The sequence below is a fragment of the Typopeltis vanoorti genome, chromosome 5 (genome assembly GCF_054136105.1).
Source record: "Typopeltis vanoorti isolate ZY-2024b chromosome 5, IOZ_Tvanoo_1.0, whole genome shotgun sequence".
Lineage (NCBI taxonomy): Eukaryota > Metazoa > Arthropoda > Arachnida > Uropygi > Thelyphonidae > Typopeltis > Typopeltis vanoorti.
This window is the reverse complement of record NC_143553.1, coordinates 34,950,800-34,967,378: the sequence shown is the minus strand read 5'-3', so window position 1 is coordinate 34,967,378 and position 16,579 is coordinate 34,950,800. Positions and strand designations below refer to the sequence as shown.

At 34.9% G+C, this 16,579-nt stretch overlaps 1 protein-coding gene across 2 annotated transcripts in view; it reads right to left on the bottom strand.

Moving 5' to 3' along the window:
• Positions 1–617: 617 nt before the first annotated feature.
• The window catches only part of Mitofilin (inner membrane mitochondrial protein mitofilin), a 263,003-nt gene continuing 247,041 nt past the window's right edge, over positions 618–16,579 (bottom strand). For both annotated transcript variants that reach the window (XM_090392343.1, XM_090392344.1), the window contains exon 14: positions 618–1,723. In XM_090392343.1, the coding sequence (XP_090248469.1) occupies positions 1,095–1,723 (629 nt within the window). In that variant the 3' untranslated portion in view covers positions 618–1,094. The remainder of the gene's footprint in view (positions 1,724–16,579) is intronic.

The window sequence follows — 16,579 nt, the reverse complement described above, 5'->3', positions numbered from 1 at the left end:
TAGTTAGGAGTGCTTCAGAAGTTAAGTAAGAAGTGATCAAATCATAAACCCAAGAAATAAGAGACTAAGTTGAAAGAAAGTTGATGGAAACTAGTCATGAAATACAGAATTAATTTAGACTGTCAATATCTGGTACATTACCTTCAATACACCAGAAAATTATTATTATTATGTGACAACTCCAGGGAGTCCGAAGACTCACTTAGGGAGGGCACCTACAGCTCTCTGTCTCCACCGCTCAATTCACCAACTAAACGAACTGCAACTACCATGATCATCTACAGCCCACCACTAGTATTTTCACATACAATCACAAACATCCATGGCAGGATTCGAACCTGCAGACTTTTGGTTGGAGAGCAGCTATGCAAATCACTCAGCCAAGCAAGCCAGCTTTTTATAATTATAATTATTATTCTTTTGAACTGCAATCCCATGTCTGAACGGTTATAAACTATAGCACATTAATTTCAGATGAGATAAGGGTTAGATATGCAAAGTGATGGTCTTGTACCAGTTGATGAAATTCAACTGCCACCAAAAAACAAACATCTATGTCACAATAAGATCTGAGCCTACACCATGAGTCAATTTGTTTTAAGTTCATTTAACAAAAATTCATATTTAAAAAGTCTTTAATAATCAGTCAAGTAAAATTAATTGAACATGAAATTTTACATCACTAATTTTACTACAATTTTAAATATAACTTTTTTTTTTAAACTGATAACTAATTTCTAAATTTATCAAACTATTCGTATTCTTATTTTCAATTCATGTACAAATGAGTATAATTTTATTTCATTTCTTCCATAATAGATAGACTGAATATACACAGAATAGGCTGCAGTCATGTAAAAGTAAAAATGTTACTGTTTTACATTTACCTACATAGTGGAGGGTTATCATAACCACAGTGCCATTCACAAATGAAATGTGTTGTATGTCCATTCTACTACAAAAGCAAATTATTTTGTTCTTTAAAATTTGCATTTAAATGAAAATACTATTCCAGCTATCAGAAATCAATCTTTTTTTTTTCCAAGTAAGTCACCTTGGGGATAAAAATACTTAATTTAAAATGAAATTCCAACTTAATGATAAGCTTGAATCCCCACTGCTGCAGCATGTGCAATTAAAGCATCAGCTGCTTGTCTTGTTTCCAGCAGCACCTTAACTTCTTTCATCCAATCTTGGGCAATGTTACGAGGTTCTCCACATAACTGATTTGCATATCGCAAAGCTTGTTCTAGATTGTCATGATGAACACAATAACGCACTCTAGAGAGGATGTCAAAGGTATTCCATTCTCTAGGATTAACACGTGCTTTGTCCTCCAGTTCATATTTAGATATATATTTGTTATCAATGTAGAGAACTGACTGTAAATAAGAAATCAAATACAGATATAAGCTACCACCATTTTCATCAATCAAAGCAACTCGTCTACATATCCTATCTATCTTTTGAAAACGCTCCTTTAATGCATCTTCTGTATATATTCCACATGTAACAGCTTCTTGTGGCATACTTTCTATGACAGCAGAAATATAACTATTACTTTCTCCTGCAGCATTCTTAAGTGCACTGATTTCTTTATGGAGTGATTTAGGCTGATGGTGACCATCTGATAATATCTCTATTTTAATAGCTTGTTTCACTGCTTGGCATGCAAGCCATAACTGCTGAGCTTTGTTTGATGCCTTGTCTAACTCTTCTCGTGCTAAAAATTAAATAAATAATAATTATATAAAAAATATACACACAACATCTTTAAGTATTAACTGAACATTGTAAAAACACCGAACAGTTAGATACACATTTTTAATAAATGAATGAACTCCTTTTAAACTCTTATGAAATAGCATGTTTGATCCATACACAATTGATAGTGTTTAAGATCAATCTACATGAGAGATTGGGAGAATACACTACATAGTCAGAGATAGATAACCCAAACAAAGCTGAGTGACACTTCCACTGTTGTGTATGAAAATGGTTTATAACCTTGGTTATAAACAATTGGCATAAACAACAGTGGAAGGTTATCAAACATGCATCTTTGTCTGAGGATGGCCTGGGATGCAGAGATCAGCTGGTTCAGTAAGAAGATGCACTAAATGGGAGGAAATGATGTCAGAATAGCAGAATTACAGATGAGATGTTGCATAGGTTGCATTGGTTACAGATTCAAAAATGTTTTTTTTTTTTTTTTTTTTTTTTTTTAATGAATACTACCAGTTAAAGAAATAGGAGGAAAACTGTTATATTTATTGAGTTGATTTCCCTGAAAAATCACTGGATGAAGATGATATACTGACAGGAAGAAAAAAGAAGGAGAAGTGCATATGCCATTTTTCCATGAGGACAGGAAGAGCAAGAAAGGAAGTAGATTGCCACTGATGAAAATATGGCCACTCAAGGTGAATATGCAGGGGGGGGAGGGGGGAGGCAAAGAGTGGCAATGGCATGAGGTAAAAGCATATATTAGTGGTATTTATTACAGGCCTGGAAATGCACAGGAGCATGATGAGAAGAAATGTTTAAATAACTGGTTTAACTGAATAAGTGGAAGATGATCACAGGATATCATTCGAAAGCAAGAAAAATTAATTTTTTTGAGTTTCTAAGGGACAACTACCTGAGGCATTATGTAACAGACGGCACATAAAGAAAGAAAAGAGGATTTGATTTGATCACTACCTCAGAAGTTTCTGTGAATTTGCCAAGTGTTCCTCCCATTATGAACTTCTCTATGGAAGGGATATATAAAACTACCAAGTAGGAGATTATTGACACTTAAGTGATGGCGTGGAGCAATGGCACAGAATAAGAAATTGAGTGAAATGAAAAGCAGACCAATGATAAGTTAAGGAATACTTAACAACGATAGTAACTTACTGTTCAAATACAAACTTATTTATTAATTACTGACCATTTATGAAAAACAAAACTACATTAGAGCCTACTAGTTTCGCCAGCAAACTGTCTGACTTTTTCAAGCTGTTTACGGAGACATGAAAACTAGTAAATGCAAATTTAATTTGCATTTACTAGTTTGGAGGTAGGAGGTTTTTTTCACCCGGAAACTTAGGTGTTCGTCCCTCAAAGAACAGGCAAACTGGTCCAGTGAACACACACGAATTTACCTGAGGGATTAAAATACATATACTTAATCCCTCATTAAGTGAGCTCAACCCATCCTAATGGATGAGAGAGAAAGGGGGTGGACCCCATACAAATGAATAAATAAATTGCTCACATTATTTATACAATGAATGCACTTAAATTTTAATTATTAACGTTATTTATGCGATCAGCTGCTCACCTTCATCACGCAATCTATTTGAATTTTTAACGACAATGCTTCTGTAATTAAATTATTTCTGGTGAAATCATGTCCCAAGCTCTCAAAATCCAGTTGAACAACAGTTCTAATGATGGTCTCCTAATCTTAATCCATCCCCTCGCAATCCAAATCAAGTAGAAGTCAACACTCTCACTCACACATTTCCTCTGGAAATGTACAGGAGCATAATGAGAAGGAAGCAATTTCTACTGGTTGCTTCCCTCTCTATGCATATGATTCGTATGGTATTAACAAGATATCGCATGGCTCAATGACAAAGGCAAGCCGATGATTGTTGAGTTGAAATGCTGATTCTCTTCAACCAAATTCGAAAATATTTGAAATTGCCAAAACAACATTTAGTATCTATTTCTTACAGTTTTAAACTTTTTTCGTGTGCCAACTATGTGAGAAACATTTCCATTTCTTTTTTCGTAAAGTAAAATCAGGGGTGAGAGATATAAGCGAGGGCAAGTTATATTCGAGTAAATATGATAATGTATTCCAAAAGTTAGGAAGTAAATAGGTGTAAAATGGACAAATAGTGAGATTAAGCAGGCCAAGAAAAATCACAGGTGTTTCTTCAATATCCAGATGAAAATAGTATATCTTGTTGGTGAGTGTAACATTATTAAGGTATACAAGAATCAAGTCGACTCAATGCTAAAAGGAAAATAGGATGATAACATAGAGATGCACAGAAGCAAGGTGGTGGTATTATATTAGACAATGAAAATCATGTTATCTATGTTTTGAATGAAACACAAGACAAGTTGCCACAGAACAAACGAACAATAAATATATATTACTTAAGTAAAAATAACCTTTTTTATTGATAGGATTTTCACCTAGCATATTGTATTTATGTTCAGTATGAAAGCTGGAATAACAGCACATGCATATGGCAGAAGGATTAATCATGTATAGTGTGAAATCATGAGTTGTAGTAGAGCAATATAAATTCCTGCGATATGTAGCAACAATACAATGATGAGCAGCATTAAATAATTATACTTTCCACAATTGGGATATACCCGGTCTATCAGTCACATTCATATTAGGATGTGGTATCAATATGTAGTGATTCAACCTCAAAAAAACTACTGCAGAAACACACTAAAGGCTCAGGGATATACCCGGTATGATAATGCTAAGAGCCAAAGCAAAATGTTTTAATGGTACAAATGCTTTAAGGATGGACAAAGGTCTGTTGATGACAATGAGTGTCCTAGATGACTGTTGACAAGCACACTGGAAAATATCTCGAAAGTGACCAAGGCCATCCTCGCAGATCATAGGTGAACTATTCATTATGTCTGAGATTGTAGAAATGTCATATGGGACCATTCAACTCATTTTGAACATGAGATGCATGCACTGCTGAAAAATTTATGCCAGTTCCTGGCTTCCAAAAATATCAGTCATCCCTCCCCCCAATTGCTTGACCTCACCTACTGTGACTTTTTCCTGTTCCTCAAGATGAAATTCTGGCTGAAAGGGCATAATTTTGGACATGACTGAGGATTTACGTGGATGCACGGAATCAAGGATTCCATGCCCAAGGGGACAGTGCAAACTAGGAGTTAGGGTAAGTATTTTTTTATGGTTAAATGCCCTGAACTTTTGGGTAATACCTCATAAGAGAGTTACACTATGTGTAAAAGAAGTACATTAAAAAAAGTCATGAGAAGACTTTGATAAGAATATAGCAGGTAAATATCAGGAAGTGGTTCTTGAAGTTATTGAAAAAAACTTAGAAATGGAAGAAAGAATACAGTAAAAGGAATCAGAAATGATGAAGGTGAAATGCAAAATGAAGATAAGGATATCCTAGATGTCTGGAGTAATTACTTTGAAAGACTGTGAAATAAAACAGTGGTAGAAAATATTCCAGAGGATTGTAATCAAGAGAACATATCAATATAGAAAAGCTATTAAAAGCCTAAAATGTGGAAAGGCAGTTGGGGGCGATAATATTCAACCATAAATGCATAAATACGGAAATATAAATGTTTCACACCATGATTCAGAAGATCTGGTCAAAAGATCAAATTCCAGATGATTGGAATACAGGTCTCATATTTCTTACTTATAAAAAGGGAAATAAAACTGAATATAAGAATTACACAGAAATTCCTCTACAAAGTGTTTCAAGTAAGATTTATGCATTCATACTTAGGAAGAGGCTAAGAAAAAATTGTGGAAGAGATAGTTGTAGGACAAGTTGGTTTTAGGCCAAACAGAGATTGTCAAGATTAGATTTTCAATGTGACCAATAACAGAGAAATGATGGAAATATAACAAGGATCTGTATTTAAGTATCTTAGTAAGCTCCTTAAAATTAGGTGTTAGTCAAAGCAGTTCTTAGAAGCTCGTTCAAATGTTCATCATTTAAAACAGATCTATGTTTAGATTTAATAAATTTAAGAGTTGAATATAGTGCTTCACAGGAGTACGTGGTCCCAAAAATGGAGATCAGTTTTCTGGTATACTGCTTAAGAGTGTTGGATACTGTTGGTCCGAAACTTGCTTCCAAAACTCAATTACTGAACATCTACTTTGCTTCAGTCCTTCGTTCTCTTGAAGTTCCAAAAGCTCCAGTTCTGCAGCTGTGACATCCATCACAATTGGTTTTAAAATAGGACAACCGCACTCAAGCACGTTCGTGAGGAAAGGATTTTTCAAAAATGAGAATGTTGGCTCAGTTCCCGAAGGTCGCAAAGTCAATTTTTGAGTTCTTCAGCCAGATCATTTAATTTGATAACATAAGATCCCATTTCTAATTCCACTCCAGGCAAATTTGTCAGTAATTTATTTAGACAAGTGAAGTGATTGAAAGTTTTATTTTCCAAGTCTCTCTGAAAAAGTTGCAGTTTGCTTAGCATGGTCTGTGTGAGATCAGTTATTAGTTTTTCTTTCCCTTGAAGTGAAAAGTTTAATATCTGTAGATGCAGGAAAACATCGGTGAAAAATGCCATGTCTAAAAAACAACCATCGAGCATCCTTTCTTTTAAGCTTACACGGTGATCCGAATGCATTTTTGAAAATTATGGAGACAACTACCATGTTTGAATAAAAACTTTAGTTTAATATAACTAAAATCTACATTCGACGTTTTGACCTTTACGTCAAGGTCATCTTCTGGAGCATACAACTATATACAGAAAACAAACTACACTACAATCAAACTGGTTTGTTAAAGATACTGACCAACCACTACAACAATTGTTGGCCTGACCTCTGGTGAAAAAAAAAAAAAAAAAATTATACATCAACGCTAGAGTCCTATTATTAGTGTTATCCATTGGTTGTAGAAATACATTGGGTGCAACAACAAGTATCTATCTATATACATATATTAACATCATGATTATACTTGTACATTCCAGCCAGTTGGTATGGAATGGTTTCTAATACTAGCTGAAGATTGGCTAGAGTCCTGACTTATGTTGGATCTTATATATTAGGTAGGCTGAATGTGTGACATCCAGATCCTTGGAATTTTCATGCCATCTTTGTTGTTGATATTTGGGTGGTTTATCAGGATTTCGCAGGCTTCCTTAAATTTCCTTTCATACCAGGTTTTTGTTTGGTGTAAAGAGCGGGTGCTTTTCCAGTTGATTTGGTGTAAGGTGTTGAGCGCGTGGTCTGAGAGGCCTGTTTCACCATAATGGTTATATTTAATGTGTCTAATGTGTTCTTTCTTGCGTATAGGGATTGTCTGTCCTGTTTCACCAATGTACAGTAAGTTACAGGTGCAGAGGATGCAATAGACTCCAGGAAGTGCTAATGGGAGGAGAGGATCCTTAGAGGAGTTGAATATGGTTTTAAGTTTAGTGGGTGGTTTAAAGGTGGCATTGAGGTTATAATGTTGTAGGATTCTGTTAATTTTTTCTGATAACCCTTTAATGTATGGGATGGCTATAGTTTTACTGTAATCTAGATTCGTTTTTGTTGTTGTTTTATGGAGTATTTTATTAATAGTATTTTTGTTACAGTCATTATTTATGAATGTGTCGCTGATGATTTTTAGTTCTTGTTTCATTTCTTTTTCTTCAGTAGGTAGTTGTCTCCATAATTTTCAAAAATGCAACTATTGAGCATCTTCGAGATGAGGGAAAAATTTCTCCTTCTCTCTAAGAAACTGTTTGATTAGGTCTAACAACAACAACAAAAAATTGTTTAATACATTACTAGCTGAGAGCCACTTTACTAAGCAAAACCATGATACATCATTAGGAATCGCGTCACAATTCAACTCACTGATAAAGCTTTTAAATTATTGGTGTGTTTTAATACTTGAACAAATAAAATTGATAATTCTTCGAACTAATTTCATTACATGTTCAAATTTAAAACACTTGGCAAATAGATGTGAATAATGCAATGTACAGGTAGGAAAGCAGGATATGATTCATCATTCTCAAGGAACCCCGTGAGCCCTTTAGTTTTGCTCCTCATAGCTGGAGCACCATCAGTTGCAATGCTGACAATTTTTTCGCGCAATACTGAAGCTTTTGTAAGTGCAACATCGATAGCTTCTTTGATGCCAGAGCTACATGGTGTATCTTTCAATGCTATCAAGTCCAATAGCTCTTCGTTGAAGACCGGGTCGTGAGATACAAAGCAGACAAACGTAGCTAGTTGTGGTTTGCCCTGAATATCTGTTAGATTCATCTGAAGCCAGACTAAATGCAGCAAAGTTTTTCAAGTTATGGTATAAGTTATTTACAATGCCAGCACTGATAATGGAAATCCTTCTTTCAATTGTATTCCTAGAGACTGGCATCTGTTTGATCAGTTTGAGTAGTTTTTTTTTTATTATATTATTATTATCCTGGTCTAAAATTGATATTTGTGCAATATTCTTCTTCCATGTACGGACGCTTCACCTGTGCAATATTAAATGCTAAAATAAAACCAACCTTGGTAGTAACATCAGCCTCTTTAGTAAACATGGATATCAATATACTCTGACCATGGAGTTGTTCTTTGAAAGTATAGTTCGACTCAGATCAGAGCCAAGAGGAAATTCTTTACTAAAATTATTGTGATGCATGTCATAATGATGCTTGAGATTGCTGGCTTTGTATTGCACAAGTGTTATTTAGCATATGGCAAACATTGGTTTATTTTGTCGTTTCACTAAAAGAAACTCATCTTCCCACTCTAGCCTAAAACTTCTGTGTTCCTTTTCGTATTTACATTTTTTACACAACATTTCTAAGCACTTGAAAAAGAGTTCAACGATAACAATCACTGTTAATGGACTCACACAACAGTATGTTGAACGATATTGATAGATGAGCACCAGAAGTGTAACTAATGTGTTTTGGAAGACAGGCTTAGCTACTGCATCCCCACCTCCCATCTTGCCATACGTAGATTCACTCACTCCTGTGCCATCGCATCAGTCAAATGTTGCGGCTTTTTCTAAATCTTACTGGAATTATTTTGGCTCCAAAAGGACGTGTAGTTGGCCACCCCTGATCTATGCAGATGAAAGAAAGTAGCATTAAATCTCACATCCGAATAAGAGATATCAAACTTAGCTCCTTGCATTATGCAGGTGATGTACTTGTAAAAATAATCATCATTTACAATCATTTTTCTATGTTAATATATTATTAATTTTGGTTTCATAATGTGCATGTTGGCACTTGCGATGTGCCATTATTGATATTATTGTCAAAATGAAATAAAAATCATTTGAAAATTGATGTACTTACTCTGTTTAACTGAGAGGAGACCTCCACATAGCATTTAAAGGAATGCGGAGAAGCGACCAGGACTTCTGACCTAATGTCCAATCCTCACCTTCTCATGGTGCACCCTGTTGGGTATCTACTTGGATACTGAATGAACGAGGATGGGCTGGCAATCTGGGATTTAGCCGACCAAATTGTATTCTTATTGGTTAAACCAAAATAAAAAAAAAATGATGGTACGACATGACAAAATTTCATGCCGGCTGGGGCATCGCCCGGTTAAACAAGGCCCCCGTTGTTTTCGACAGGGAACCAGGGCAAACAACGAAGAGTCAGCTACTGGAACAAATCTGAAAACAAGCCTCAACTCTACATCACCAGAGTTAAAGATCGGTACTATCAACATAAGAAGCCTGAATGGCAAAGAAATGGAACTAGCTGAGGAATTAGATAAGTACCAGATTGACATAATAGGAGTGACTGAAACAAAAAAGACAAAAATTGGTGAGATCTTTCTGAGCTATAAATACAAAATGTAATATTCAGGCAATGACAATCAAGGAAAAGAAGGAGTAGCCATAGTATTCAACACAAAATACGAGGCTAATCTTCTTGTATGGCAGTCAGTCTCAAGTAGAGTAATGTTTGGTAAATATGAGAATGGGGAACTGGACAATGAGACTTATTTGTGCCTATGGTACCACAGATGGTTCTACTAAGGTAGAAGTGGAGGAATTTTTTGAGGCTTTAGAAAAAGCAACTGACACAATGAAAAAGGAAAAGTTGGTCCTTGATGGGAATCTAAATAGCAGAGTAGGAAATGATTGTCAGACATACAAAAATATTTTGGGAAAATTTGGAGAAAAGAGCAAAGCTAATAATAATGGCAAATACCTATTGGATTTCTGCTCAGGTCATGGACTGGTTATTACTAACACCATGTTCCAACATAAAAATGTGCACAAATTCACATAGAGAGAAGAGGCAAGGAATAAGAAATGTCTCATTGACTATGTTATTGTTGATAGTGATGTTTTCTCCTGGTGCAGGACACCAGAGTGTAGAGAGGATTTGAAATTGGAAGTGATCACTATTTAGTCTTGTACAGGATAAAATTGAATTTCATATTGAAAAGAATAACATGTAAGAAACTTTTAAAGCGAATAAAAGTTGAGCAGCTCTTAGATGTGAACTGTAGACTAAAATACACAAAGATTGTTGAAGAAAAATGAAAGAGTTTGAGAACAGGAATCAAACCTTGGAGATTCATTGGCAAGCCTGGAAGAAAACATTGATTGATTCTGCCAGAGAGGCATGTGGTGAGGTTGTCCGCAAGGATAAAAAAATCAGACCTCCCTGGTGGACACTGGAAGTTAAAGAGGCAGTGAAGGAAAAGAAGAACGCATATCAAAAGTTCCTGTCAAATAAGTCAGCTTGTGCTCTTAGAGAATACAGAGAAAAATGCAAGAATACTAAACACTGTGTAAAACTAGCTAAACAAAACTCATGGGAGGACTTTCGCAAGAATATAGAAAATAAATATCAAAAAAGGTGGTAAAATATTCTGGAGGTTGTTGAAGAAGCTTAGGAATGGTGGAAAGAGTCTTATAAAAGGAGTTAGAGATGATAAAGGTGAAATGAAAAATGGGAGAAAAAGATATCCTTGAAGTATGGAGTAATTACTTTGAAAAACTGCTAAATGAAACAAGCAGTGATGACAGCACAGTGGTAAAAAACACTGACCAGCCATGCAGTCAGGAATACATATCCATACTTGAAGTAGAAAAAGCCATCAAAGGCTTGAATTATGGAAAGGCAGCAGGAGTAGATGATATTCGACCAGAAATGCTGAAGTATGGTGGTATAAGAGTCTTACAGTGGCTGCACTACATAGTTCACAAAGCCTGGACAGAGGGACGAATTCCTGATGATTCGAGTAGAGCTCTCATAGTACCCATATATAAAAAGGGAAATAAAGCTGAATGTGATAATTACAGAGGTATTTCCCTACTGAGTGTTCCTGGCAAGATCTATGCAAGTATACTTGAGAAGCGGTTGAGAAGAATTGTGGAAGAAAAGCTTGGTGAAGAACAAGCTGGATTCAGGCCAAATAGAGGCTGTCAGGATTAGATCTTCACTTTACGACAAATAGTCGAGAAAGCATGGGAATATAACAGAAATCTGTATTTAAGTTTTGTGATTTGGAAAAGGCATATGACAAGGTGCGAAGAGAGAAGCTATTCAATACGCTGCAATTATATGGTGTATGCTGCAGTTCAATGGGGCATTACATCAAGCAATACTTAGTCTTTATTTGAGTTGTAAGTCAGCAGTTAGAATTGAAGGAAGTACAGGAAGATGGTTTAATGTTAAATCTGGTGTGAGACAAGAATGTACATTATCCCCTCTGTTATTTATTATCTATATGGATCACATTATGAAGGAAAGTGGTATTAAACATGATATCAAAATCGGAGATGTTAATGTCAGCTCTTTGCTTTATGCAGATGATGTTATACTTCTAAATAAATCCGCTACAAGTCTGCAAGATTCTCTGACTAAATTGAATAGCTGTTGTAATAGATATGGTATGAAGGTCAGCAATAAAAAGACAAAGACAATGAAAATAGGCAGAATCATTGAAAATGCCAACTGTGTTGTGAATGGAGAACTTGTGGAACAAGTGAAACATTTCAGCTACTTAGGCACGATTTTTACTGAAGATGGTAAATTAAATATAGAAATAGACAACAGAATCAGCAAAGCTGGTATGGTAGGAAGTCAATTGAATAAATTCATATGGAATAAGAGAGAAATTGTCGGAACACTAAATTAGCTGTATACAAGATAGTGTTCAAACCAGTTTTAACTTATAGATCTGAGAGCTGGGTCAGAAGTAAAACACTTGACCAAAGACTAGAGACCGCAGATATGAGAGTCCTGAGAAAGATTACAGGCATGAACAGATGGCATCAATGGCAATATCATATTAAAAACGAGGATATTAGGAAAGAACTTGACATTGTCAACATCCAGGAATGCGTTAGCAGAGTTAATCTCAGGTGGTATGGTCACTTAAACAGAATGGGTGAAGAAAGATTAGCAAAACAAGTGTTCTCTGCCAGGTTGGCAGCAAAATGACCCAGAGGAAGACCAAGATATGGGTGGATTGATACGGTACAAAGTGCCTTAGACGATAAAAATATAAGATCTGATAATGTTGGAGTCTTGACAAGTAACAGACTGATTTGGAGGAAAATTGTAGATAGGAAGTTAGTAATGATGTAATTGTTTTCATGTTGTACTATCATATCGTGTACAGTCCTTGAGGGTACATGGTAGGAATTTGATGATGATGATGTTACTTTCATTTTTTTTTTTTTATTGTAATTTAAAATTGGTAAGTGTTGAGATATTTGTTTTGTAAAGACATTCTCGTTTAGCAAATGGAGACAACTGGTCAGCCATTATACATAACTTCTTGGTTGCCATTTACATGGAGTGCACATGCTCCCCCGAGGACATTGATGGGTGACTAAAAGATGTTCGGTATCAGAGTAATGAGATAATCAAGTAGAGAGCCAATGGAAACTTGAGAATGGCAACCAGAGAATTTTGTTCTTAGGAAGTTTTTAAGTTTTATATGACAGTCAGGAGAATATTAATAGTAGATTATGAAAAGGAATCGTAGAACTGCGAGTCTTTAAACTGGAGGAATTGAGACTATCAACAAGTATTTAGTAAATAAAAGAAGATATTCAAATTGATGTTCTTATTGAATGTTCGAGGAAACGCTGAATAGAAAGTTTCATCTTCTGTCTTAAGGACACTGGATTATTATGAAAAAACCAATTCGTGAAATTTGAAACTGTAAAAGTGGCTTAACATGAAGAGCCCAACTTAGATACGTTGTTTATGAAGTAGTAGAAGAAACTTCTTTCTTTGGTACAAAAATTAGTAAATTGTGCATCAGATAGAACTGCAAGAGGTAAGAATATTTATACAGTCATACCCCGACTTACGCGAATCTGGAGTTACACGGTTTCTTATATGTACGTATTACTATCCCGCTTCACGCCTCACCACCTAGTTTGTATCTTTCAGGTGCCGGCCACATTCGCCAGTGTAGCACATGCTGTGAACAAGCACTGATGTGTTTTGCGCGGTCTCCATTCATACATGATTTTTATAGTCTACAAACCTTGCGACTGTTTAATGTTATGTTTTTGATAAAAATTTTATCACATAAAAAATAATAATGTCATCCAAAAGAAGCAAGTCCAATTCTTCTACAGCTACCAAGAAAAGAAAAACATTGACTTTGGAAACAAAACTCAACATTATTAAAGATTTTGAAGGCGGAATGAAAATTTGTGAGCTAGCAAAGAAGTTCAATCTACAGAAATCTACAGTAAGAACAATCATAAAAGAAAGGTTTACAGATTTTGGAGGACATAGATTCTAATGAGAAATGAACTGTAGCCACAAGGCAAGAAATAAAAAAATCATTAGCTTGCTATGAAGAAATTTTGCGTGACAAGAAAAAGACATTATGCCATCAGACAAATCTATTAGATTTTATGTAACCATCGACATCAAAATAACTTTCTTTTTTTATGTACGAAAAACTACAATCATGTTTATATTTCTTAAAAAATATAGGTGTTTTTGTAAACCTTTGGTCCCAATTAACTAATATTTTGTATGTTTGTATATATAAATTACATGCAAAATTATACCCGAGTTACGCCAATTCGACTTACGCGCTTTTTGTCGCATAATTTCGGGGTTTTACTGTACTTCAGTGAGACAGGAGGAATAATACTGTATGCTACATAAGGATGAGTAAAAAGGATCCCATGGAAAAGAAGAAAATTTTTATATTTTTGGAAAGGGCCTAACAAAGAAACTGACTCATATGAACATATTTGTTGTTGTGAAAACAAAGTGTTTAGTCTGGTAGACATGATTAAATATATATCAAAGAATCCAATAATAGAATGAGTCAGAGAACGAATGATTTTAATATTTTTGGAAAGAAAATCTCTGAAGTGTAGATTTATTTTAGCAGGCCTTGGATCCAGTTAATTTTGTAGTTATTTATGTAATTTTATTTAAAATGTATATATAGTTTTAGTTTCATAAAATGTATATATATATTGTTTTATTTTGTCTTGAGTCAGTGATTTTCCAGATTGTAAAAGAAATAGTTAAAAGTGACTGCACCAATTGAAATTGAACCCTTGTGTAATTAATAAACACTTGGAGTATAAAAATCTCTTTATATAGAGATGAAATAAAAAAAACTTCAAATCAGAATCAGAGATATCAAACTTAGCTTTCTGCATTATGCAGATGATGTGCTCCTAAACAAATACATGATTTTTTAACCATGAATAACAGCTGTAACAAATTTGACATCGACATTAAGAATAAAAACATCAAAACTACGAAAACAGTGAAAAACTATAACATCATTCTCAATGGAGAACCTATAAATCAATTATAATATTTCAGCTATTTAGGCACAGTTTTCAGTGAAGATGACAAATAAAATAAATAGACAGTAGAATAAATTTATATGGAATGAGACAAATTAGCCAAAATACTCAACTAGCAGTGTCCAAACCAATTTTAAGTTATAGATCGTAGAGTTTGATTAGAAATAAAGCACTTGATTAAAGATCCGAGATCACAGATATGACAGTTCTGAGAATTTTAGGGGAGTGATCAATGGCAGAATCATATTAAAAATGAAGATATTAGAATGGAATATTCTATTGAAGTATAGCCACTTCAATAGAATAGGTTAGCAAAGGTGTTTGATGCCAAGATGCAGGAAAAAGACCCAGAGGAAGCCCAAGATCTAGGTGGCTTGATGCAGTCCCAGAAAAGAGAAATATGAGATCTGACAATAATAGAGTGCTGACAAGCAACAGAATAATTAGAAGGCAAATTGTAGACAGGATATCTTTCAAAGATATGCTGGGGAATAATGAAACAGTATTCAGGCTAATTTGTATGTCTGTAGGTGCAAGAAGTTAAGAAAATTTAATTTTAAAACCCAATGTAATACTGAAACTTAATAAAATCATTTATTCGACCAGAAATGCTGAAGTATGGTGGTATAAAAGTCTTACAGTGGCTGCACTGCATAGTTCAGAAAGCCTGGACAGAAGGACGAATTCCCGATGATTGGAGTAGAGCTCTCATAGTACCCATATATAAAAAGGGAAATAAAACTGAATGTGAGAATTACAGAGGTATTTCCCTACTGAGTGTTCCTGGCAAGATCTATGCAAGTATACTTGAGAAACGGTTGAGAAGAATTGTGGAAGAAAACCTTGGTGAAGAACAAGCTTGATTCAGGCCAAATAGAGGCTGTCAGGATCAGATCTTCACTTTACGACAAATAGTCGAGAAAGCATGGGAATATAACAAAGATCTGTATTTAAGTTTTGTCGATTTGGAAAAGGCATATGACAAGGTGCCAAGAGAGAAGCTATTCAATACGCTGCAGTTATATGGTGTCAATGGGGCATTATATCAAGCGATACTTAGTCTTTATTTGAGTTGTAAGTCAGCAGTTAGAATTGAAGGAAGTACAGGAAGATAGTTTAATGTTAAATCTGGTATGAGACAAGGATGTACATTATCCCCTCTGTTATTCATTATCTATATGGATCACATTATGAAGGAAAGTGGTATTAAACCTGATATCAAAATTGGAAATGTTAATGTCAGCTCTTTGCTTTATGCGGATGATGTTATACTTCTAAATAAATCCGCTACAAGTCTGCAAGATTCTCTGACTAAATTGAATAGCTGTTTTAATAGATATGGTATGAAGGTCGGCAATAAAAAGACAAAGACAATGAAAATAGGCAGAATCATTGAAAATGTCAACTGTGTTGTGAATGGAGAACCTGTGGAACAAGTAAAACATTTCAGCTACTTAGGCACGATTTTTACTGAAGATGGTAAATTAAATATAGAAATAGACAACAGAATCAGCAAAGCTGGTATGGTGGGAAGTCAATTGAATAAATTCATATGGAATAAGAGAGAAATTAGTAGGAACACCAAATTAGCTGTATACAAGACAGTGTTCAAACCAGTTTTAACTTATGGATCTGAGAGCTGGGTCAGAAGTAAAACACTTGACCAAAGACTAGAGACCGCAGATATGAGAGTCCTGAGAAAGATTAGAGGCGTGAACAGATGGCATCGATGGCAATATCATATTAAAAACGAGGATATTTGGAAAGAACTTGACATTGTCAGCATCCAGGTATGCGTTAGCAGAGCTAATCTCAGGTGGTATGGTCTCATAAACAGAATGGGAGAGGAAAGATTAGCAAAACAAGTGTTCTCTGCCAAGTTGGCAGGAAAACGACCCAGAGGAAGACCAAGATATAGGTGGATTGATACGGTACAAAGTGCCTTAGACGATAGAAATATAAGATCTGATAATGTTGGAGTCTTGACAAGTAAGAGACTGATTTGGAGGAAAATTGTAGAT